This window comes from Nerophis lumbriciformis, linkage group LG10 (genome assembly GCF_033978685.3).
Source record: "Nerophis lumbriciformis linkage group LG10, RoL_Nlum_v2.1, whole genome shotgun sequence".
In the NCBI taxonomy this organism is placed as follows: domain Eukaryota; kingdom Metazoa; phylum Chordata; class Actinopteri; order Syngnathiformes; family Syngnathidae; genus Nerophis; species Nerophis lumbriciformis.
The window spans coordinates 31,179,025-31,204,691 of NC_084557.2; the positions used below are offsets into that span (position 1 = coordinate 31,179,025).

General features: G+C 39.1%; 1 protein-coding gene across 1 annotated transcript in view; it reads left to right on the forward strand.

The window, feature by feature from the left end:
* The window catches only part of LOC133612437 (guanine nucleotide-binding protein G(o) subunit alpha), a 230,521-nt gene that overhangs the window by 141,990 nt on the left and 62,864 nt on the right, over nt 1–25,667 (forward strand). Inside the window, exon 4 of the mRNA XM_061969849.2 lies at nt 19,930–20,090. Coding sequence (XP_061825833.1) covers nt 19,930–20,090 — 161 coding nt within the window. The remainder of the gene's footprint in view (nt 1–19,929; nt 20,091–25,667) is intronic.

The window sequence follows — 25,667 nt, forward strand, 5'->3', positions numbered from 1 at the left end:
AATAGTCAACGTTGTCATGTACCTCACATCGATGTGTCGCAAAAAGATGGCCGCGCATGGAGGAAATTGTGTTCCAATCGATCGGCCACCGATCATTATTGACCAATTTCTGTGGAAAGTGTGTAATCGCCAAATGCCAATCAATGCCTTTCACAAAAAAATATCACCTGTAACTCATACCTTGAAGTTTGGTCCTTTAATTGACAGACAAGGCTTGTGTTATTAGCTACTGCTAACTGTTTGTGTATGTTCATACTAAATTAAATAATCTAACTACTCATCTAAATTAGGGCTGTAACAACAAGTCGATTAAATCGATTACAATCGATTATACAAATAGTTGGCGATTAATTTAGTCATCGATTCGCATGCACAGAGGCAATTTATTTATTTATTTATTTATTTTTAATAAACCTTTATTTATAAACTGCAACATGTACAAACAGCTGAGAAACAATAATCAAAATAAGTATGGTGCCAGTATGCTGTTTTTTTTCAATAAAATACTGGAAAGGACAGAAATGTAGTTTGTCTCTTTTATCCGATTATTAATCGATTAATCGAAGTAATAATCAACAGATTAATCGATTATCAAATTAATCGTTAGTTGCAACCCTAATCTAAATTAATATCACATCCATTGCGGAAAATTTCTTACAAATAATATTATCACTGTGGAAATGGAGAAAAAGGCTAAACATGTGACACATCGAGCAAGAGAGTATGACAGGGAAACATGTTAACGCTGCACTCGCTTGAAACAACAGAAGAAATAAGTGCTTAATAAAATTTAAGAAGTGTAGATGCAACCGCGTTACAGCAGAAAGTAAGCAGATATTAACAGGAAATTAGCAAGTAGATTAATAAGAGTCGAGAAAGACGATAATAATAAAGCAACAGAAGCAAATGTCAATCAATAAGTCGATGCTTTTGATACCAAGGGTAGTAGAAGTATATGATTCACACCAGTGATCAGATCGATATTTTGTTTTCACAAAATCAATTTTTGTTGTTTTTGTTAGTTTAAAATTTCAGGGAATATATCCCCGGACACAGGATAACTTTGACTTTATATAGCCTAAACAATTGTATGAAATAAAATACAATAATAAAATAGTTAATTTAGTTGACATTGTTACAATGCCATAAAGTGTTTTTCTGCCGATGATAATGATGAGGAAAACTTACAAAGCAAAATCATTTAGTGAGCCTAAATATTTACAAGTAAAATGTATTGGTATCAGTATTAATATGGCTAATACTGCCCCTGTAACTACATAGTATTGGCTCAATACCCAAATTTGTAGTAGACTATGACCCACTACTAGTTCACTTTCCAAAAAGTAAGTTGAATTTCTGCTTCCTTTTCCAAATCATATAGTCAGTAGCTCTCACTCTACAGTTAATTACAAATGTATACTGTGCAAATACAACACAGGCCGCAGGAGCCTTATAATTCCAGGAACTACAATAAACAAGACGAGTTTGTAGACATTTGTTGGAAAAGAGTTTTGGATCCCAAAGCCCTCGGGATATAACGATATATTGTGGTCTCTGTAAAAAAATAAAAATACTTAAAGGGAAACATTATCACAATTTCAGAATGGTTAAAACCATTAAAAATCAGTTCCCAGTGGCTTATTATATTTTTCGAAGTTTTTTTCAAAATTTTACCCATCACGCAATATCCCTAAAAAAAGCTTCAAAGTGCCTGATTTTAACCATCGTTTTATACACCCGTCCATTTTCCTGGGACGTCACATAGTGAAGCCAACACAAACAAACATGGCGGAAAGAACAGCAAGCTATAGCGACAATAGCTCGGATTCAATCTCGGATTTCAGCAGCTTAAGCGATTCAACAGATTACGAATGTATTGAAACGGATGGTTGTAGTGTGGAGGCAGGTAGCGAAAACAAAATTGAAGAAGAAACTGAAGCTATTGAGCCATATCGGTTTGAACCGTATGCAAGCGAAACCGACGAAAACGACACGACAGCCAGCGACACGGGAGAAAGCGAGGACGAATTCGGCGATCGCCTTCTAACCAACGATTGGTATGTGTTTGTTTGGCATTAAAGGAAACTTACAACTATGAACTAGGTTTACAGCATATGAAATACATTTGGCAACAACATGCACTTTGAGAGTGCAGACAGCCCAATTTTCATCAATTAATATATTCTGTAGACATACCCCCATCCGCGCTCTTTTCCTGAAAGCTGATCTGTCCAGTTTTGAGTTGATGTCAGCAGGCCAGGGAAGCTAGAGTCGATGTGAGCCAAGACATTCAGGGGGTTTAGCTCGCTCGTCTGCGGGAACAAACTGCCGCCATTGCTTGCCGTGCTACCGAGGTCCTTTGTCCCTGAATTGCTCACACACTCCGGCAGATTCAATGGGGGTCTGACGGCAGATTTCTTTGACTTTATCGTTGGAAATGCATCTGCTTTGAATGTCGCAGGATATCCACACATTCTTGCCATCTCTGTCGTAGCATAGCTTTCGTCGGTAAAGTGTGCGGAACAAACGTCCAATTTCTTGCCACTTTCGCATCTTTGGGCCACTGGTGCAACTTGAATCCGTCCCTGTTCGTGTTGTTACACCCTCCGACAACACACCGACGAGGCATGATGTCTCCAAGGTACGGAAAACAGTCGAAAAAACGGAAAATAACAGAGCTGATTTGACTCGGTGTTTGAGAAAATGGCGGATTGCTTCCCGATGTGACGTCACGTTGTGACGTCATCGCTCCGAGAGCGAATATTAGAAAGGCGTTTAATTCGCCAAAATTCACCCATTTAGAGTTCGGAAATCGGTTAAAAAAATATATGGTCTTTTTTCTGCAACATCAAGGTATATATTGACGCTTACATAGGTCTGGTGATAATGTTCCCCTTTAAAAATGCCACTGTGTATAAAATGAAGTGCCATAAATGTTTAGGATAAACACACTTACTGCAAGTAAACACAAACATATTGCTAAAATGTTTTAATTTTATTTATTGCTACAAACTAGGGCTGTGCGAAATGGACCAAAACTATTTTCAAGCCGAATCGCGATATACGATATATATCGGTATTTTGAACGAAACGTGCAAAGTATTTCGTTTAAACTCAACACCACATTACTGTTACTACTAGTGTTCTGAAAATTACTTTTGAAAGGTAATTAATTGTAAACAAACAAGTAATTTAATTACTAATGGAACTACTCCTTAATACATGTAATTAATTACTAGGGAAAGTAATGCATTTTTACTTTAAAAAAAAAAAAATATATTAAATATATATTTAAATATATGTCATATGCAGTTGAGATAATTTTTTGAATGCGTGGGTGTGCCTTAAAAAGGCGGTGTCTGTTGCCAAGCGACGTGTGATTTCAGTGAGGGTTTCAGCTCAAATGTATTAGTTAGCTTTAGCAGTTAGCAGCGGCAGTTTGTCGGCTCTGACGGCTGTTCTGTTGAATCTTTTCACCGGCTTGTGTTACCTCTGGTTAATAAAGACAAGCCGCCGCCCGCCCCCGCCAGCCACCAGAGCTATGGTGCCGGCATGTCGGCTGTGTGGGTAGGCGGTAGCAACTCTGGATGTGCGCCAGACACTTCCCGCACGCCGGTATTAACTGTAAGACCGGTAAAGCCCTACTACCTGGGTATTCGAGGGGTCTTAAAGAGTCTTAAAAAGTCTTAAATCCACCAGTTTGAATTTAAGGCCTGAAAATGTCTAAAATTCTCCTAAAATCTCATAAAAAGTCGTAAATACGATTTTGAAAGGTACTAAAATCTATTAACCTTACATTTATTTAAAACATGCATAGACTTCAGTCTTGCTTTTAAGTGTTTCGATTTTTGAGGACACCATAAACACTACAAAACAGAACTAAAGTAGGCTACCTGTGCTGCTCGGTCAGAATTAATCGCTCACCAGCTCGTGTGCTGTGCACAGCTTAGCATAACTGTGGAGAAAACTAAACAAAAGCCCACAGCAAAGGGGAATTACTTGCATGAAAGTTGGGTATGTGCAAGTTCAACGATTTGTGGCTCCAGAACGATCAATTTAATGCACGCTTGAAGCCGGTGGAGGGAAACATATAAAGTCAATCAATCATCCATCCATCCATCCATTTTCTACCGCTTATTCCCTTTGGGGTCGCGGGGGGCGCTGGAGCCTATCTCAGCTACAATCGGGCGGAAGGCGGGGTACACCCTGGACAAGTCCCTAAATCACAAGTGTCTCAAAGGGCTGCACAAACCACAACGACATCCTCGGTACAGAGCCCACATAAGGGCAAGGAAAACTCACCCCAGTGGGACGTCGATGTGAATGACTATGAGAAACCTTGGAGAGGACCGCATATGTGGGTAACCCCCCCGCCCCCCTCCTCGGTGGCTCCACATCCAGGGAGCCACCGAGGAGGGAAGCTTTTGTAAACATTGCGGTGAAATTGAATGGAATGATGATGTAAAAGTAAAAAATCCAGGATAAGTCAGTGTCAAACGATGCTGAAACACATCAAAACACTTGCACAACTATACAAGGATCAACTTAACCCCCTCAAAGGAGTGTTATGTGGGTAAAGTGGCGCCAATTGCCGAATGAGATCAATATGAGATGTTTACTAGTGAAATCATACTATTACATACAGTAAACACACGCTAATGTATCTGTGGTAGTAGTGTACTCACAGCAGTAAAAGTATAAAAACATACTCTTATATATTATATATTATTTCTATTATGTATTCCATACATTTCAGATCAGCTTCTCATGCCTAATCTTTTTTCCAAGTTTATACAACTGACATTAAAAGCTATAAAGGTTTTCTGTTCAATGTTTACACTCAGTTTATTTTTGGGTGAGTAAAGCAAGGAATATTTGCAATGTCATCCATCCATCCATCCATTTTCTACCGCTTATTCCCTTCGGGGTCGCGGGGGGAGCTGGAGCCTATCTCAGCTACAATCGGGCGGAAGGCAAGGTACACCCTGGACAAGTCGCCACTTCATCGCAGGGCCAAAACAGATAGACAGACAACATTCACACTCACATTCACACACTAGGGCCAATTTAGTGTTGCCAATCAACTTAGCAATGTCATCTTGTCATGCTTAAATAAAAGCTAGTCCTTGTTTTAGGATTGGGTGATATATCGATTTTATTGATATATTCGAGTTTCTTGTTGCAGATGATTTAAAAAATTAAAATAAAGATTTAAAAATTCTCCTTTTGCTTTGGCATACTTTTTGCCCAGAGGGGCTTTTGTGGCCCTTGCCCGCCCCCTTACTTCCTTAGCGGAGATTAAAAACATGGCTAATCCTAACGCTAGCGAGAGAGTTTCAAAGAAAAAATAAAAGTGAAGTGAAGTGAATTGTATTTATATAGCGCTTTTCTCAAGTGGCTCAAAGTGCTTTACATAGTGAAACCCATTACCTGAGTTACATTTTTAAACCAGTGTGGGTGGCACTGGGAGCAAGTGGGTGAAGTGTCTTGCCCAAGGACACAACAGCTGTGACAAGGATGGCAGAAGCGGGGATCAAACCTAGAACCCTCAGGTTGCTGGCACGGCCGTTCTACCAACCGAGCTACGCAACAAAAGGGCTGTCAGTAGAGCTGTCCGATAATGGCTTTTTTGCCGATATTCGATATTCCAATATTGTCCAACTCTTAATTACCGATTCCGATATCAACCGATACCGATATATACAGTTGTGGAATTAACACATTATTATGCCTAATTTTGTTGTGATGCAGCTGAGATAGGCTCCAGCACCCCCCGCGACCCCAAAAGGGGCAAGCGGTAGGAAATGGATGGATGGATGGATGCCCCGCTGGATGCATTAAACAATGTAACAAGGTTTTCCAAAATAAATCAACTCAAGTTATGGAAAACAATGCCAACAGGGCACTGCCATATTTATTATTGAAGTCACAAAGTGCATTATTTTTTTTAACATGCCTCAAAACAGCAGCTTGAAATTTGGGACATGCTCTCCCTGAGAGAGCATGAGGAGGTTGAGGTGGGCGGGGTTGGGGTGGGCGGAGTGGGGGGAGGGTAGCGGGGGGTGTATATTGTAGCATCCCGGAAGAGTTAGTGCTGCAAGGGGTTCTGGGTATTTGTTCTGTTGTGTTTATGTTGTGTTACGGTGCGGATGTTCTCTCGAAATGTGTTTGTCATTCTTGTTTGGTGTGGGTTCACAGTGTGGCGCATATTTGTAACAGTGTTAAAGTTGTTTATACGGCCACCCTCAGTGTGACCTGTATGGCTGTTGACCACGTATGCATTGCATTCAATGGTGTGTGGGATAAGTCGTAGATATTATGTGATTGGGCCGGCACGCAAAGGCAGTGCCTTTAAGGTTTATTGGCGCTCTGTACTTCTCCCTATGTCTGTGTCAAATAGAATGAGGCAACATCACACACAGCAGACAACAAACACATTCACACTACTACTAACTACGAGGGAACAACTCAATGATTGATGTAAAAACCTTTAGCTTGCAATCCACACAATACCCCCTTTGTGGACCAGAAGATATGACGGCCATGGACACATTTAACCTCTTTATTAACCAGAATTAACACAATCCAGTGACAACAGTCAACAGAGCTGCTGGAACTGCCGACAAACTGCCCCTGCTAAGCTAACACACACATGCTGCTCTCTCTGGGCGCTGACGTCACACGTTACGAGGCAACAGGTACTGCCTTTTAAAGAAGCACTCACACATTCTACCCAAATATGATACATCTCTCAATTGCATAAGCCGGATATTTGATTTTTTTTACAGTAACGCATTAATTACTTTCCTTAGTAATTATTCAATTAGCAAATGAGTAATTCCTTTAGTAATTAAATACTTTTTGGTAAAATAACGAGAAACTATAATTAATTGCTTTTAAAAGTAATTTTCTACCACAAAGATGGGTGAATGGAAAAGAGGCCTGCATTTATCCACTTGACTTTGTTTTCAATGTTTTACTTATTACGTATTTGTTTGCATACAATGTACAACGCTACATTTTATTTACAGGGGTATTCTATTCAAGACAAAAGTTTTAAGTTCTCACTATTAATCTCAATGTTGGAGATAATGATTTATTTGCATGCAATGTGGAATGCTATTTTTGTGTTAACAGAAGTATTTTATTCAAAACTCTTAATTTTAAAACGTTATTCCATAAAAAGTCAAATTTATATATGGTCGAAAAAGTACAACATTATTCAAATTAAAATTTTGCAAAGATTAAGATGCAGCGTACGCACTGTCATTTCAATGTAACAGTTTTTGATCAAATAAAAGAAAACCCTGTTTTAAATTATCTCTGCTATTTGTATGGAAAGTATGGAAAAAAATAGGAAAAAATCGTAAATCAAATTTTTTGTGAAAAAATTGGGGATTTTATTTTTAGGCCATATCGCCCAGGCATACCTTGTTTCTTTAGCAATAAATATATATATATATATATATATATATATATATATATATACATATATATCCATCCATCCATTTTTTCTACCGCTTGTCCCTTTTGGGGTCACGGAGGGTGCTGGAGCCTATCTCAGCTGCATTCGGGCGGAAGGCGGGGTACACCCTGGACAAGTCGCCATCTCATCACAGGGCCACCACAAATAGGCAGATATACTGTGTGTGTATATATATATATATATATATATATATATATATATATATATATATATATATATATATATATATATATTTTTTTTTTTTTTATTTTATTTTTTTTTTTTAAGTCACAAAAACAGATAAAAATGTATTCATACGTACCCGACACAAAATGAGCTGAGCAAATTTGAATGTCATCCACATTATTCGCATCCAAATTCTGTCTGAGGCTAGCAAGCCATAATCGCCTTCTTTCTTTTTAGACAATCGCTCTGTCTGCACTCTCTGTTTTTCACAACTTTGTACAGACACAGTAGTAATACTGTATATGTTTTTAGGTCTGCTCAATTCTGACAATTCTGTATTTCTTTTTCTTGTTTTTGAACACTGACTTTTTGCAGTGCACAGATAAGAATATGATAGCATTGACATTGACATTCACGTCTGTAATCCACACTCTTAGCGCACTGGTCTTGTAAGGAAGACATACTGGCTTCGATCCCCGATGGGAGTTGACAGAAACATGTGTTCATTTATGTTTTAATTATCTTACATTAGTAATGTTGCACTGACAAAAATGCATTATTAAACAACTTATTTCCCCTGAATTTGTTTAAGACCAAAATATGCATAATTCAAATTTGAGTCGAAAACTAAAGTACTGTATAAAAATTGTTTCAACAAACAACAAAGTGAATACATTTTGTAAATGTTATCATATTGTGTTGATTATAAAGCATTATTAATGCAAATGACAACGGGGTGTTTGAAAATGTTACTGTCAGTAATATATTCATAATTAGCTTGTTTGAAGAGGACTCTGATGATTCTAACCTACATTAAAAATTGCTTGTGGTCTAGATAATGTATATACCGGTAGTTTATTTGAATAAAAACACAGCCCCCACCTCTTCCCTCTCTAAAAGTTATCTTTTGAAAATGTACATTGTTTAGATTTATGAAAGATAAACGTCGCCTTTATTTATTTTTTTAGACACTGTTGAAAATATACTTCATAAACATATAGATTAATTCGGTCACAACATCAGGTACACCTGCACACCTTCGATTGATACAGAGCTGCTTAAAAAAGCTGTTTTTAGCCGCATATACTGTATGTCATTGCTTGTCGCACATCTGTGATATTGTGTGGACGTCAAGATTAAATGAAAATAATACTTTATCCTACCTTTTTTGGTGTTTCCTCCAACTCCGCTGGCCCCATACAGCACACTCCCTGACCGATAACTTTATGTTCAAATAAGTATGTCCACCTCACTGTGACATCACAACATAGCTAAATTGCAAACCCCAGCGTTCAGAGACATGCAAAACTGTGTGTAAGCTCGCGAACTAATGCATGAACCTAATGATTTGATGCTTAGGCAATGTTTAACCCGAGTATCCAACATTTATAAATCATAAAAGACAAAAAAACTTACTATTGTGTATTTGGGATCTGCATCATTCCTAAAAATTTGAAATCATGGAGTCATTGCAAATATTTTTATAAAACAATCTTGCCTTCCTTCATTTTTCCTCCAAACGATCCGTTTAGACTTTGCACCATGTGTGACATTTTTTCAAGATGAATGTCGGCGGATTATCCATATATGGTAGTAATCTACCCAAAGTCCTTTATGCAAGTCCGCCACTTTTAATTTATGTATGAGGGTTTGTAGTCCACACGACATAATGCCCAAAGTGCAACCCAATGAAAATGCTCAGTTATTTGTTGTATTAACCAACATAGGTCTCGACACACACCTCCAGTCTCACCTGAGGAACTAAAAAGTGCCAGACTAACTTTTTCATTTTGCGGCAATGTGCCTTCAGCTGGGAAGAAGTATCTCCTACTGCAGTGTTTTCCAACCACTGTGCTGCGGCACACGAGCGTGCCGTGGGATACAGTCTGGTGTGCCGTGGGAGATTATCTAATTTCACCTATTTGGGTTAAAAATATTTTTTGCAAACCAGTAATTATAGTCTGAAAATGATGTGTTGTTGTTGAGTGTCGGTGCTGTCTAGAGCTCGTCAGAGTAACCGTGTAATACTCTTCCATATCAGTAGGTAGCTAATTGCTTTGTAGATGTCGGAAACAGCGGGAGGCAGTGTGCAGGTAAAAAAGGTCTCTAATGCTTAAACCAAAAATAAACAAAAGGTGAGTGCCCCTAAGAAAAAGCATTGAAGCTTAGGGAAGGCTATGCAGAACAAAACTAAAACTGAACTGGCTACAAAGTAAACAAAAACAGAATGCTGGACGACAGCAAATACTTACTGTGGAGCAAAGACAATGTACAGCCGAACATGATATGACAATCAACAATGTCCCCACAAAGAAGAATGAAAACAACTGAAATATTCATGATTGCTAAAACAAAGTAGATGCGGGAAATATCGCTCAAAGGAAGACATGAAACTGCTACAGGAAAATACCATAAAAAGAGAAAAAGCCACCAAAATAGGAGCGCAAGACAAGAACTAAAACACTACACACAGGAAAACATCAAAAAACTCAAAATAAGTCAGGGCGTGATGTGACAGGTGGTGACATTACACCTACTTTGAGACAAGAGCTATATTGATGCATGCTTGGTTATGGTTTAAAGTCATATCCAACAATTGCGACGACGACTCTTTACTGTCAACTGAGTTTCGTTTTTTAATGATTTCTGCTGGTGGTGTGCCTCCGGATTTTTTCAATGCAAAAAATGTGCTTTGGCTCAAAAAAGGTTGAAAAACACTGTCCTACTGTGTACAAACCAGAATATTATTGCTTCACAAACCTGTGCCAGTATTACTACTTTAAATGGTGGGCTCTGTGTCTACTATTTATGGCAATGGGGGAGACAATTAATCTGTAAGAAATAACAGTATATTAGCAATGTGTGAAGGATACATTAGCAATGTTAGTTAGAAGTGTATTGTAGCTTGTAGCTTAGCCCTCTTGTAGAACAACAGCTTCAACAACCTCTATGGCAATATAACATTATTCTACTAAAAATACTTATAATGACAGTGTTGGTGCCTACTCTTTAAGGCAATGAAGGAGACAATGAAACACCTTTCAAAACTGATTGTTTTTAGAGGCAGAAAATAAGTAGCTTGAATATTGGTATTTACTGCTACATTTATGCAAATTTTCACCAAGGAACTATCATTACATGTTATGTAGACCAGTGCATTTCCCACCTAGGCCGTCAGTGATGTTTGACTTAAATGATTACCTCTCAAAATACCATCATTGATGTCCCCACATGACCATTGCTGGAGAAATACTATACAGAGACACATTTACACACTACTGGGCATTGTACAAAACGGGTTATTTTCTGGCGCATATAAAAAACAATAAACCTGCATCAGCAATTAAAACATATCTTATGTGGTACTGTCAAAATTAAAATTGCAAAAAGCATTTTAAACGTGAAAAAATAAAGAAATAAAAAATATCTGAACTCACATTTCATTGAAAGCTGAGCTCGCTTCCGGGGTTGGCTGACATCTTCTCGCAAGATGTAGTTTCTCTTTAAATATCCTTCTTGGAAATGGCCTTGCAAATATATGTGTTGTCTTGTCTAATCAAAAAAGATGCAGACGAGGCGTGTTGGCTGAGTTCTTAAAGTTTACTCCACAGTGTGCTCATCAAAAACATCAAGCATGGCTACATTCAACAACCTAAACCGGGCTACTGCGCATGCTCACCACTACTGTGGCATGCTGGGTAATGGAATTGTTATGTTACCTGGCTCATAGCATCACTATATATCTGTCTTAGGCCATCTAGAAGGCCTTACTGACAACATACACTGTCTATCACTGTTTGTGCCCGTTCACTTACAGTGCACAGACGCCCGCATTACTAAATCTGAAGGCCCCGGCAGATTTGGTACAGCATGGCAACATAAGCTAGCTGAATTCTGATTGGATAAAAACAAAGCATTATTTTCAGAATCCACAGAATGTTTTCCCTGTCCACCCACAATGTTTTCCATTTCCAACCGTAAAAGACGATCCCACCCATATTGAAATTAGACAAAGTACAAATATGTTAATACCTCTACTGCACAACTTCTGGTGTTGCAATTACCGTATTTTTCGGACTATAAGTCGCAGTTTTTTTCATAGTTTGGCCGGGCTCCAGTGCGATTTATATATGTTTTTTCCTTGTTTATTATGCATTTTCGGCAGGTGCAACTTATACTCCGGTGCGACTTATACTCCGAAAAATATGGTAGCTCCTGTTTTGGGCACCCAGCAGCCAACTAATGAATACTAAGTACAATACAAGTATAACCATAATATGTTAATGTATGTAATTTAGCTTAGCATATTCAAATGAAACTAAACTATAACCACATTTGCATGAAGCTGCCATCATTAGTGAAGTCTACTTACTATCAATTAGGTATGTGTTAATTGTGAAGGTATCCAACATAATTTCGAGACCAAAAGAAAATGTTAATTAGTTGCAGCTGTAAGATTCGACATCCATATGCATGCTTCTCCTCTCTCCATGTTCCACCTGTTCTCCCTCAGTGTTTGGATGGGGACGATGAAAATCATTTTTACCACCCTCTTTGTGTTATGCTTGCCACCATAAAGCACATTTTAACAATCACACGATTTGCATGCTTTGCATCCAGGGGATCCTTCCTCTGTAGACGGGTGTTTGTATGACACCCTGTGAGTGTGCTGACGGAAGCCCCAATGAAGCAAAGCCTGGGCTACATAGTGTGTGTGTGTGTGTGTGTGTGTGTGTGTGTGTGTGTGTGTCAATGCATCTGTGTGTGAGGGCTCCACAGGGCAGGCCATAGGAGGGCCGGAACAACAGTTAAATATTTCATTACTTCCAGTTTTCAGCAGTGGCTCTACAGAGGGAGGGAGTGTATGAGACAAGAAGATGATATTTCTCCCGCTGTAGATACATAAGTTGCACAGAAAAGATTCAGATTAATGCAGAAATTAAAGTATGTTTGATAATTATGTTTTTATATATCGTGGAACAGGGTAAGACAAAATGGAGGGACAGGCCGATAAGGGTGATGGAAACAAGAAGGGTGCAGCGGAATAGATGGGACGATCACAAGGGAGAGCCAAACAGTGAATATTGCATTCCTGGGGGATGAGCATGGTCACCATGGCAACTGCATCAGAGAGTCACATGATGCGGAGGAGTAGGAGAGAGAGAGGGATGAAGATAGTTGAAAACTAGAGGCAGCGTAAGAGGGTGTGGTGAGCCAGTAGACAGCAGAGAAACTAGATGATATAATAATGAATTGTCTTTGTGGATTTGGCTTTAGATCGTATGCTGGTTATACGACTACAGCCATGATGTTAGGGTTAGGTTCAGTTGTCAAGACAGATTAAAAAAATGATTGAACGAGTGAACGCAAGTCCAAAAATAGAAGAGAGGAGGGTTAGGACTGACAAGACAGAGTGAAAACAGACTGTTAATAGTGATTGTTATCCGAGATATCTAATTGGTTCACAATCAGAGAGATACTGTATTGTTTATGTTGTACACATTACTACTGTGTGCATGCTAAATGGCTCTTTCAATAAAAAAAACATTACGAATTGTTTATATTATGCAGAAACCAGTATTCAAACATAGTTTAGCTATCATTTTAAATAAAGCATCAGCAAAATGACAGAAACACACGGTAATTATAGTTTACTGTATGTGATTGTGTCCTTTGTGCAATTGAAACTTTTTTTTACTGATCTCATGGGAATTTTGTGTGCTAGGACATGGAAAAAATATATTATGAGCCTGATCTACTAAAGTGCTAAATAATGTGTGGTAACTATAACATTGTGTGTACTGTTAGTGGGTGTGTTGCTGATGATTTAGTAAGACTGTGTGTACAATTGATAACAAGTGCATTGTGTCATGTTGTTGCCATGCAGTTAAAAATATAATATGTACCACCTTTTCTGGGCAATATTGTGCGATTTAGACAACAAAACGTACTTTTAGCACACTGAAGGAGCACTCTGGGAGGCGTTGTGGTGTTGTAGTGATGTGTTGTAATGATGCAAGTGCAAGAAAATGCACATTGCAAGAAAATCGAACACCAATAGGAAAAGCTGACAGACAGCAAAACAAATCAATTTAATTTGTTTTATTCACCCCATTAAAAGGGAACTGCACTTTTTGGGGAATGTTGTCTATCATTCACAATCATTATGAAAGACATGACGATCGATGTTATTTATTTTTTATTTTTTGCATTCTAAATATTAAATAAATGCGATCAAAAGTTTGCTTACAATGGAGCTTATGGGAGCCGTGCAATTCGGGATACAAACTCTTAAAAAAAGTTATTCTGTCTTAATTGTGCAATGTAGCCGCTGTTATATTCTTAACTCACTGTCAGATTAATGGCACTGGTCCTTTTGGTGGTGATGGTGACGAGTGAGAATGGCGTTATTTTTTATTGTGTGAATTAATTTGAGTCTTTTCATTTTAGCACCTTTTGTTGCAATTTGCCTGTGTATGAAACGTGTCATATAAAGTTTTGATTGATTGACTTAAGAAAGGTAGCTGTTATTGTTAATAACTGTTAGGCTTGTACAACTCTTTGTGATGGACGATTCGACAAGCATCTAGATACATGTGTTACGATATGATTCAAAAACAAGGTATTTGAAAAACGGTTAATGAACAATTTGATATTATTCAATACAGATTGAATTCTAATTCTTATTGATCACAACTAATTGGTCTGACCGTAGTAAACACATTTCAGAATTAATCAATAATAATGATAGTATTATCAATTATTTTTATATTTTTATAGTTAGAGTTGTAAAAAACTGTTCACAATGTAGAGCCCTCTAAACATGAAATAATGCCCATATTGTCAGTTTTACACTCATTTCACCGAATATAGTAAGTAGCCTCCTATACTCTCGCACGATGCATTTTTATTCATGGACCTGCTGTTGGTTTGAAGCGCTTGCACAGACACGTACAAGGATTTGGTTAGCTGCATTCAGCCCACAGCCCTTAAGTGTGACTAGCATGGTTAAATATAGGATGGGAAATCATGCATGTGTGGACCATTTAACCAGAACCAACTTTATCCTGTGTCCGGACTAAAATATATATGAGAATATCACTATGAAATTAGGTTCTTACCCAAACATAATACATTTAATAGTAAAGTCAGAGTTGAACTGCAGTGGTACAAAAATAATCATTGCATTGTAAATTGAAATAACTGTGATGAATCCAATAATTAGGGACCGCAATGTCCCTTTGAGACAGAGAACTCTATTGTAATTGTAACGTTTTATTCTTTATTATTATACCGCCGCCTCTTTGAGCTGTAATTTGACCCTCTTAACATGCTTCAAAACTCACCATATTTGACACACACATCAGGACTGGCAAAAATTGCTATCTACTAAAAAAACCAAACCCCAGAACTCAAAATTGCGCTCTAGCGCCCCCTAGGAATAAACACAGACAAAACTGCTTGTAACTTCCAGTAGGAATGTCGTAGAGACATGCAACAAAAACCTATATGTAGGTCTGACTTAGACCTAGATTTCGTACATTGACATCCTTCAGCAAAAATCAACAGGAAGTTGGCAATTCCCCCTTCAAAACAAAAGTTTAGTAAAAACTGTCACTTTTGCCTCTTTGAGCTGTAATGTGACCCCCCTTAACATGCTTCAAAACTCACCAAACTGGACACACACATCAGGACTGGCAAAAATTGTGATCTAATAAAAAAACCCAACCCCAAAACTCAAAATTGCGCTGTAGCGCTCCCTAGGAAGAAAACACAGACACAGCTGCTCCTAGAAAGAAAACTCAGACAAAACTGCCTGTAACTTCCAGTAGGAATGTCTTAGAGACATGAAACAAAAACCTCTATGTAGGTCTCACTTAGACCTACATTTCATATATTGACAACCCCCAGCAAAAATCAACAGGAAGTTTGCAATTCCACCTACAAAACAAAAGTTTTGTAAAACCGGTCACCTTTTTTCAAACATTATCTCCTCTGAGCGCGTTTGTCGTGTCGGCTTCAAACTAGCACAGGAGTGAGATTGAACCCTTCTGATAAAATTTTACCAAATAGTTTTAATTACAGCTCCGGTTTGGATTTTATGTGCCGTCAAAGTCGGTCCCGTCCATCGCTGCTTGCAGCTTTAATTTTAACTGATGTTTTAAATATTTTGGACTACATTATTTTCCATGTTGGACATTCTTTGAATGGTATCATTGCCACATGATCATAAAGCCGTGTGGGTTAATTAGAGATGGTTGCAGTTTGGCATTTGGCTCTAGATAAGTTTCATAGTGTGTACTGTTGAGTTTGCTTGAAAGTGAGTGAGAAAGCCAATGAATGTAAAACAGGGATGGTTGCACAACAAAAAACCCATCAGCATCTCTCACACACACACTGATCCTGGACAAAATGTTTAGATGCTTCCCTTTGTCTGCTTAGGGCTTGTAAGTGTATCTGTGGCCCACTGCCCGGCACTTCAAAGTGGAATACACACACAAATAGAAAACAGAGTACAGTAAGTCTCATTTTGCACTGACCCTCATTCACATGCGGACATCCAGATGCACACACTAGCTCTTTCTCCATATCAGGTGCTGTGTGACACCGCAGCCAGCATCAATCAGTGGGAGGAAGCTCAAGCTCAGCTTTATTCCAAGCTGGAAAACATATTAAATCAAAACTGTTCCAGTTGGATTGTTGCCAAGTATAAGAGGCCAGAAGCTTTACAGTATTATTGAAAAAGGACAAGGTGTCATGGTGCCTCTGCCTCGGCAGCTTAAAGAGTGTGTCTGTAGATGTGCTCTTAATCTCTCATTATCAGCAGTCCTTGCCTATTTTTCAAACATGGGAAGGACGGCACAACGTAAAATCCCATACACGTCGAATTTGCAATAATGGTTACAGAATATCGCCATGATGCAAAACTCATTGTTCATGTGTGGACTGGTAAAACTGAGCTTTTTAGTTGGTGTGAAACGTGCAATTCATCTCATGTTTTAAATATTTGTATAGCGCTTTTCTCTAGTGACTCAAAACACACAACACCCATCATTAATTCACTCCACATTCACAATATGGTGGTGCTTGGTAAGATATATTTGTAGCTACAGCTGCCCTGGGGTGAACTGACGGAAACATGGCTGCCGATTTGCACCAACCGATCACCACAAAACATTCATTCAGATTCATACACCAGTGTGGGTGGCACTGGGCGCAAGGTGGGTGAAGTGTCTTGCCCAAGGACACAACGGCAGTGACTGGGATTGCAAAAGATAGATTAATACCAAAAACCCTCCATATCATATCTGGGCAAATTATGGCCCATTAAGATTTTCAATTCCACCCGCCGGACGATTCCAAATATTTTTTTTAGACCTTTAACATCGAAACTGTAGCCGCCATTATGATGTGCAGTGCTGTTTTCAAATGACCGGAAGTCTTGAAATATCGAAAGTATTTTTATTTTATTTTTTGCCCATGTTTGTTGTACAGATTTACTTTACCAAAGAGAATTGTGGGATACTTCTCTTGTTACCTTATTTGTATTTGACTTTATTTAATGGATTTATGTTAATGTTTGGCGCAGAAGGGGATAGAAAGAGAAAAAAAAGAAGACAGAGGGGGAAATTGCGAGGACAAGAGGGGGATAAGACAGAGAGACAACAACAACCACAAACACAACAATAACAACAACAACAGACCAGCATAAGCAAATATAATATGTACAAATATGATGCGAAAAGTGATAGCATGCCAAAAAAACAGTTAGTGAAGTAAGAATTAATAACACAGAAATCACAATGAACATTATTACACTACAAATGGAGCAATACAAATACCAAAAGAAATAGCACGATTGATAATGAATAATGACAATAATTACCTCTATTATCAACAAATGCAACAATACATGTATATGTGTATATGTATATATATATATATATATATATATATATATATATATATATATATATATATATATATATAGAAACAACCAAACACAAACACTGTATCATATATATACAGGTAAAAGCCAGTAAATTAGAATATTTTGAAAAACTTGATTTATTTCAGTAATTGCATTCAAAAGGTGTAACTTGTACATTATATTTATTCATTGCACACAGACTGATGCATTCAAATGTTTATTTCATTTAATTTTGATGATTTGAAGTGGCAACAAATGAAAATCCAAAATTCCGTGTGTCACAAAATTAGAATATTACTTAAGGCTAATACAAAAAAGGGATTTTTAGAAATGTTGGCCAACTGAAAAGTATGAAAATGAAAAATATGAGCATGTACAATACTCAATACTTGGTTGGAGCTCCTTTTGCCTCAATTACTGCGTTAATGCGGCGTGGCATGGAGTCGATGAGTTTCTGGCACTGCTCAGGTGTTATGAGAGCCCAGGTTGCTCTGATAGTGGCCTTCAACTCTTCTGCGTTTTTGGGTCTGGCATTCTGCATCTTCTTTTTCACAATACCCCACAGATTTTCTATGGGGCTAAGGTCAGGGGAGTTGGCGGGCCAATTTAGAACAGAAATACCATGGTCCGTAAACCAGGCACGGGTAGATTTTGCGCTGTGTGCAGGCGCCAAGTCCTGTTGGAACTTGAAATCTCCATCTCCATAGAGCAGGTCAGCAGCAGGAAGCATGAAGTGCTTTAAAACTTGCTGGTAGACGGCTGCGTTGACCCTGGATCTCAGGAAACAGAGTGGACCGACACCAGCAGATGACATGGCACCCCAAACCATCACTGATGGTGGAAACTTTACACTAGACTTCAGGCAACGTGGATCCTGTGCCTCTCCTGTCTTCCTCCAGACTCTGGGACCTCGATTTCCAAAGGAAATGCAAAATTTGCTTTCGTCAGAAAACATGACTTTGGACCACTCAGCAGCAGTCCAGCTGGTGTCGGTCCACTCTGTTTCCTGAGATCCAGGGTCAACGCAGCCGTCTACCAGCAAGTTTTAAAGCACTTCATGCTTCCTGCTGCTGACCTGCTCTATGGAGATGGAGATTTCAAGTTCCAACAGGACTTGGCGCCTGCACACAGCGCAAAATCTACCCATGCCTGGTTTACAGACCATGGCATTTCTGTTCTAAATTGGCCCGCCAACTCCCCTGACCTTAGCCCCATAGAAAATCTGTGGGGTATTGTGAAAAGGAAGATGCAGAATGCCAGACCCAAAAACGCAGAAGAGTTGAAGGCCACTATCAGAGCAACCTGGGCTCTCATAACACCTGAGCAGTGCCAGAAACTCATCGACTCCATGCCACGCCGCATTAACGCAGTAATTGAGGCAAAAGGAGCTCCAACCAAGTATTGAGTATTGTACATGCTCATATTTTTCATTTTCATACTTTTCAGTTGGCCAACATTTCTAAAAATCCCTTTTTTGTATTAGCCTTACACAATATTCTAATTTTGTGACACACGGAATTTTGGATTTTCATTTGTTGCCACTTCAAATCATCAAAATTAAATGAAATAAACATTTGAATGCATCAGTCTGTGTGCAATGAATAAATATAATGTACAAGTTACACCTTTTGAATGCAATTACTGAAATAAATCAAGTTTTTCAAAATATTCTAATTTACTGGCTTTTACCTGTATGTATGTATATATATATATATATATATATATATATATATATATATATATATATATATACATACTGCCATAATACTGAATAACACAATCCTATGCTAATTAATATAATGTGGTTGATGCTTCCACTAGCTACAATTTAAGAACTCTTCAAGTTTTGTCTTAAAAACAGACAAACAAAAAAATCTAACTACTCTGAGATAGTCCTGAGTGTAATATTGTTGGACCAGCCTGTACACCTCTCATGTTGTATAAGCCCAAGTGTTTACTTGACTGTTAGGATTGTGTGCAGCGCTTGGCTTAACAAACTTTGACTCAACACTAAAATGACCAGGCAATATTTACTTCAAGACATGACAAGGTTTGTCAGCACACGCATTCATTGACCTGGCTTATGAACATGTTTTTAGTTGGTTAAAAAGTTAATCTATGTCTGTCGATTGATTTAAAAATACTTCTTGTGACAACATATGTATTGTAAACGTAATACTATTCAACCATGCATGTATGATGCACTTGACTCGATATGTCTGTTTTACTGCAATTATGCCTTGGTGCATAAGTGTTGCTTTGATGATATTTTAATATTGTTCGGGCACTTTGATCCTCATCAGGCCTTCAGATGACATTACTCTTCCTTCCTCCTCTCTCCCTTTAGGCGGATGCCAAGATGGTGTGTGATGTGGTTAGTCGTATGGAGGACACAGAGCCTTACTCTGCTGAACTGCTGTCCGCCATGATGCGTCTCTGGTCCGACTCAGGGATCCAGGAATGCTTCAGCCGTGCACGGGAGTACCAACTCAACGATTCAGCACAGTAGTACGTATCCATGTCTGTGTGTCTCCTTGTCGGTTATTGTATTTACTTGTCTTACTGTACATATCTTACCGTGTGCATTAAGAGTTTAAAGGCCTACTGAAACCCACTACTACCGACCACGCAGTCTGATAGTTTATATATCAATGATGAAATCTTTACATTGCAACACATGCCAATACGGCCGGGTTAGCTTACTAAATTGCAATTTTAAATTCCGCGCGAAATATCCTGCTGAAAACGTCTCGGTATTATGACGCCTGCGCGTGACGTCACGGATTGTAGAGGACATTTTGGGACAGCATGGTGGCCAGCTATTAAGTCGTCTGTTTTCATCGCAAAATTTCACAGTATTCTGGACATCTGTGTTGGTGAATCTTTTGCAATTTGTTCAATGAACAATGGAGACAGCAAAGAAGAAAGCTGTAGGTGGGAAGTAATGTATTGCGGCAGGTGTTGTGCCGGATAACGCACCCTCGCCGTAGAATGCACCCTCTGACTGTTGTGCCGGATAACACAGCCGGTGTTTCATTGTTTACATTCCCGAAAGATGACAGTCATGCTTTACCATTGGCCTGTGGAGAACTGGGACAACAGAGACTCTTACCAGGAGAACTTTGAGTTGGATGCGCAGACGCGGTACCGTGAGTACGCATGCAGCTGCGGCTTCCAAACATTTGATCGCTTGCCCGTACGTGCGTGCCGCTATGTGCATGTCACGTACGTAACTTTGGGGACTTTGGGGAAATATATGTGCTGTATGAACTTTGGGGAGGTGAACGGTACTTTGGGCTGTGGGATTGAGTGTGTTGTGCAGGTGTTTGAGTTGTATTGGCGGGTTATATGGACGGGAGGGGGGAGGTGTTTGTTATGCGGGATTAATTTGTGGCATATTAAATATAAGCCTGGTTGTGTTGTGGCTAATATATATATATATGTCTTGTGTTTATTTACTGTTTTAGTCATTCCCAGCTGAATATCAGGTCCCACCCGCCTCTCACAGCATCTTCCCTATCTGAATCGCTCCCACTGCCCTCTAGTCCTTCACTCTCACTTTCCTCATCCACAAATCTTTCATCCTCGCTCAAATTAATGGGGAAATCGTCGCTTTCTCGGTCCGAGTCGCTCTCGCTGCTGGTGGCCATGATTGTAAACAATGTGCAGATGTGAGGAGCTCCACAACCTGTGACGTCACGCGCATATCGTCTGCTACTTCCGGTACAGGCAAGGCTTTTTTATCAGCGACCAAAAGTTGCGAACTTTATCGTCGATGTTCTCTACTAAATCCTTTCAGCAAAAATATGGCAATATCGCGAAATGATCAAGTATGACACATAGAATGGACCTGCTATCCCCGTTTAAATAAGAAAATCACATTTCAGTAGGCCTTTAATAGTATTGGTTGTAGGAATTTTAACAACAAATCCATTACTGTATATTGCTCATCCCAAATCAGAACAACACATGCGCCTTTCACAGCTAAGCAACACAAAATTGGTTTATATATCATAATTTTCAAGAACCATATTCTATTTTAATTATTAAAAATATCCCTTTGACCCCCTTTGATGCATTCACTCCCCAAAAAGGCAGTGAACACCTCAACAAACACACAGCACCAATTATTTTTAATTTTCACAATGTGATCATACACAAGCTATTACTCCCAACAGTCAATCACCATTACCAGTGCCGGGCCTGATTTATGCTGAGTGCCTGTGTGTGGGTGGAGATGGAGACAGCAGGAGAAAACATATCCAACGAAGCGGGGAATGGGAGGGATGGAGCCATTTCCGTTAAGTGCCATGTTTGTGTGTGTAGTCCTTGTTTAACTGTGCACCGTAGATCCTGTCAAATTACAGTACATGCAGGGACATGAAGAAAACCGGAGAGATTGACTTTAATGGTTGGAGTAATTCAGCAGTACACACTATTTGCAGTAATTTCAGGGGTGGCTGCAGCGTAATTGTTTGTCTCAAATTTGATTACTCACAGTTTTGACCATTTTAGTGAGCTGATTTATCAGTGAAAAGGAAATACAGTAATTTGATTTCCATGGTAATATTACATAGACTAAGACTGTCAACACAACAATATGACATAAGAATTGAAACAGCGATTAGATATTGAGGGTACTCACACTTAAAGTTGAGCAACTTTGGCTAATGTGAGAGTGCTGTTCCTCGCTTAAAATTAGTTTACTTAACACATTTTGAAGTGGTGAGCCAGTGCGGTTGGTTATGCATTTGTTATGGAATGACTGATTTCATTAAATGTGATTGCTCCTCGCCAGGTCCTAATGATAGCCATCTTTCATAATATTACTAAAAAGAAACACTTGAAATAATGCACTAATGAATACTATGAAACTTTTATTTCAAGTTATTGATTACTAATCATTATTTTGACATGGTAAATTATTATTTGTATTCTTTGATTACTTGTATACACCAGTGCATCTTACCAGTGGTTTGGCAAAAGGCAAACAGTGACCCAGTTTGTGATTTTTTTTTTTTAACTCAAATACTGTAGTTTCTTGAAAACACATTTTTAAGTGCAGTTTGAATTTAAGGTACTGTAAAATAATGTGTACAAACACATTAAGCACGTGTAATGAATATTTCAGAAACACAATGTTTTCATCCACAAGCTCAAAAATGATTTGAACTAAAATTGTCTGCAGTTTTTTTTTTGTACATGCTATGTCAGAGGAGTTGAATTACAGCAAACCAACAAAAAGTTTGATTAAAAAATATTTAAGTATAAAAATATATTTTTTTCTGAATATATTAGTTGGTGTGTAGAATATTCCAGTCGTAACCAATACAGTAGTTCAGTCCCACAGACATTCTGCGCCTGCCTGCGAGTCCGCATTCAGGGCAGGATTACTAGCGAGTTGCAGCAGTCTGTGAAAGTGTCTGATCCTTCTCAATGTTGTGCTTCTACTTCTATGCCAGTGTTAGCCATATTTCTTTATTTTGTTCTCCTGGGATCCACTTCCACCTGTGTAAGTGGATTGAACATTAATGACGTCGTAAAAAGCCTGACTTTCGTGACGGTCGAGCAGACAAGAGTACCCAAACACATTCACACAAACACACGCACACGTACACAAAGACATTCACAGACACACACAGGATCACGCTCAATAAAGGTGGATTGTTCCGTGCGCACACAGGATCACGCTCAATAAAGGTGGATTGTTCCGTGGAGGATTATACACAGCATCGTTGCTTCCCTGCTGTTAACTACTGTGGTATCTTCTAACAGAAATTTCTGCCATGTTTGATCGAGGTAATATATGCTAACAGCTGATCACCGTGATCGAACTTAAGGCCCCGTTTACACTAAGGTTATCCAGGGTAAATCCCACCTAACTTTATCCGTGTCCACACACAACAATGCCAACGTTTAAGACCCCCTCCGTCCGCCAGCGCAACACGACCTAATACGCATGCGGGGAAAATGTACATGTCCAGTGTTGCTTTGTGTGCAAGTTCTTAAAGGGGAACATTATCACCAGACCTATGTAAGCGTCAATATATACCTTGATGTTGCAGAAAAAAGACCATACATTTTTTTAACCGATTTCCGAACTCTAAATGGGTGAATTTTGGCGAATTAAACGCCTTTCTATTATTCGCTCTCGGAGCGAACAAAGTGACGTCACATCGGGAAGCAATCCGCCATTTTCTCAAACACATTACAAACACCGAGTCAAATCAGCTCTGTTATATTCCGTTTTTTTCGACTGTTTTCCGTACCTTGGAGACATCATGCCTCGTCGGTGTGTTGTCAGAGGGTGTAACAACACGAACAGGGACGGATTTAAGTTGCACCAGTGGCCCAAATATGCGAAAGTGGCAAGAAATTGGACGTTTGTTCCGCACACTTTACCAACGAAAGCTATGCTACGACAGAGATGGCAAGAATGTGTGGATATCCTGCGACACTCAAAGCAGATGCATTTCCAACGATAAAGTCAAAGAAATCTGCCGCCAGACCCCCATTGAATCTGCCGGAGTGTGTGAGCAATTCAGGGACAAAAGACCTCGGTAGCATGGCAAGCAATGGCGGCAGTTTGTTCCCGCAGACGAGCGAACTAAACCCCCTGGATGTCTTGGCTCACACCATCCCTTATGCCACCGAAGATGATCAAGAGAAGAATATCGACCCTAGCTTCCCTGGCCTGCTGACGTCAACTCCAAAACTGGACAGATCAGCTTTCAGGAAAAGATAGCGGATGAGGGTATGTCTACAGAATATATTAATTGATGAAAATTTGGCTGTCTGCACTCTCAAAGTGCATGTTGTTGCCAAATGTATTTCATATGCTGTAAACCTAGTTCATAGTTGTTAGTTTCCTTTAATGCCAAACAAACACATACCAATCGTTGGTTAGGAGGCGATCGCCGAATTCGTCCTCGCTTTCTCCCGTGTCGCTGGCTGTCGTGTCGTTTTCGTCGGTTTCGCTTGCATACGGTTCAAACTGATATGGCTCAATAGCTTCAGTTTCTTCTTCAATTTCGTTTTCGCTACCTGCCTCCACACTACAACCATCCGTTTCAATACATGCGTAATCTGTTGAATCGCTTAAGCCGCTGAAATCCGAGTCTGAATCCGAGCTAATGTCGCTATAGCTTGCTGTTCTATGCGCCATGTTTGTTTGTGTTGGCATCACTATGTGACGTCACAGGAAAATGGACGGGTGTATATAACGATGGTTAAAATCAGGCACTTTGAAGCTTGTTTTAGGGATATTGCGTGATGGGTAAAATTTTTTAAAAAACTTCGAAAAATAAAATAAGCCACTGGGAACTGATTTTTAATGGTTTTAACCCTTCTGAAATTGTGATAATGTTCCCCTTTAAATTTTACTTATCTGAACAATATCCAGTGTTGTGGTATTTCAATGAACTGGAATCCAGTGTGCTGTGGGGCCCTATTGTAGTGAATCACACCTGAGCCATCATAAATGAATCAAATCTTTATTATACATGAAAGTACACAATGTGACAAAGAACATTTGACAACAATGAATCTAGGAGCTAGATATCTGGTCAGGACACTCCTCACTCTTTTGCCTTCACTTTCATTGTCCATTCGTTTTTGGTGACTTCATATACTCTGGACCTAGACGTTGAGTCCGCAACATACATGGCGATACAGTCTGCTTTGCCAATCCAAAAGCATTCGCTGTTTTCCGTAGGTAGTCTTCCCTCGACGGCCAGGTAATACAAAGCACACGCTAGCTTTTTTTATCACATCCAAGGGAGCCCGCATTCTCGTTGTCTCTCCTTCGACAAATAGAAGAAGTTTTTTGTTAAGTAGAATCCAAGCTGACCTCGACATTTTAAAGTTCTCTTGCCGTCTGAGATGTGTAGTATCCCAAATAGCTGCAATCGCTTTCTCTTAAGGTATTCATGTGTGATTTCCACAAGCGTCCATGTAGAGGAAGGAGAAACACGGGCATGTCTGGATGACTCGCCTTCATATTTCCAGTGGTTAGCTCTGAGTTACTAAGCCGCTTTATTATGAAGCTGACGCCACTTCCTGTGTGGGGCGCGGTCTTTCTGACTT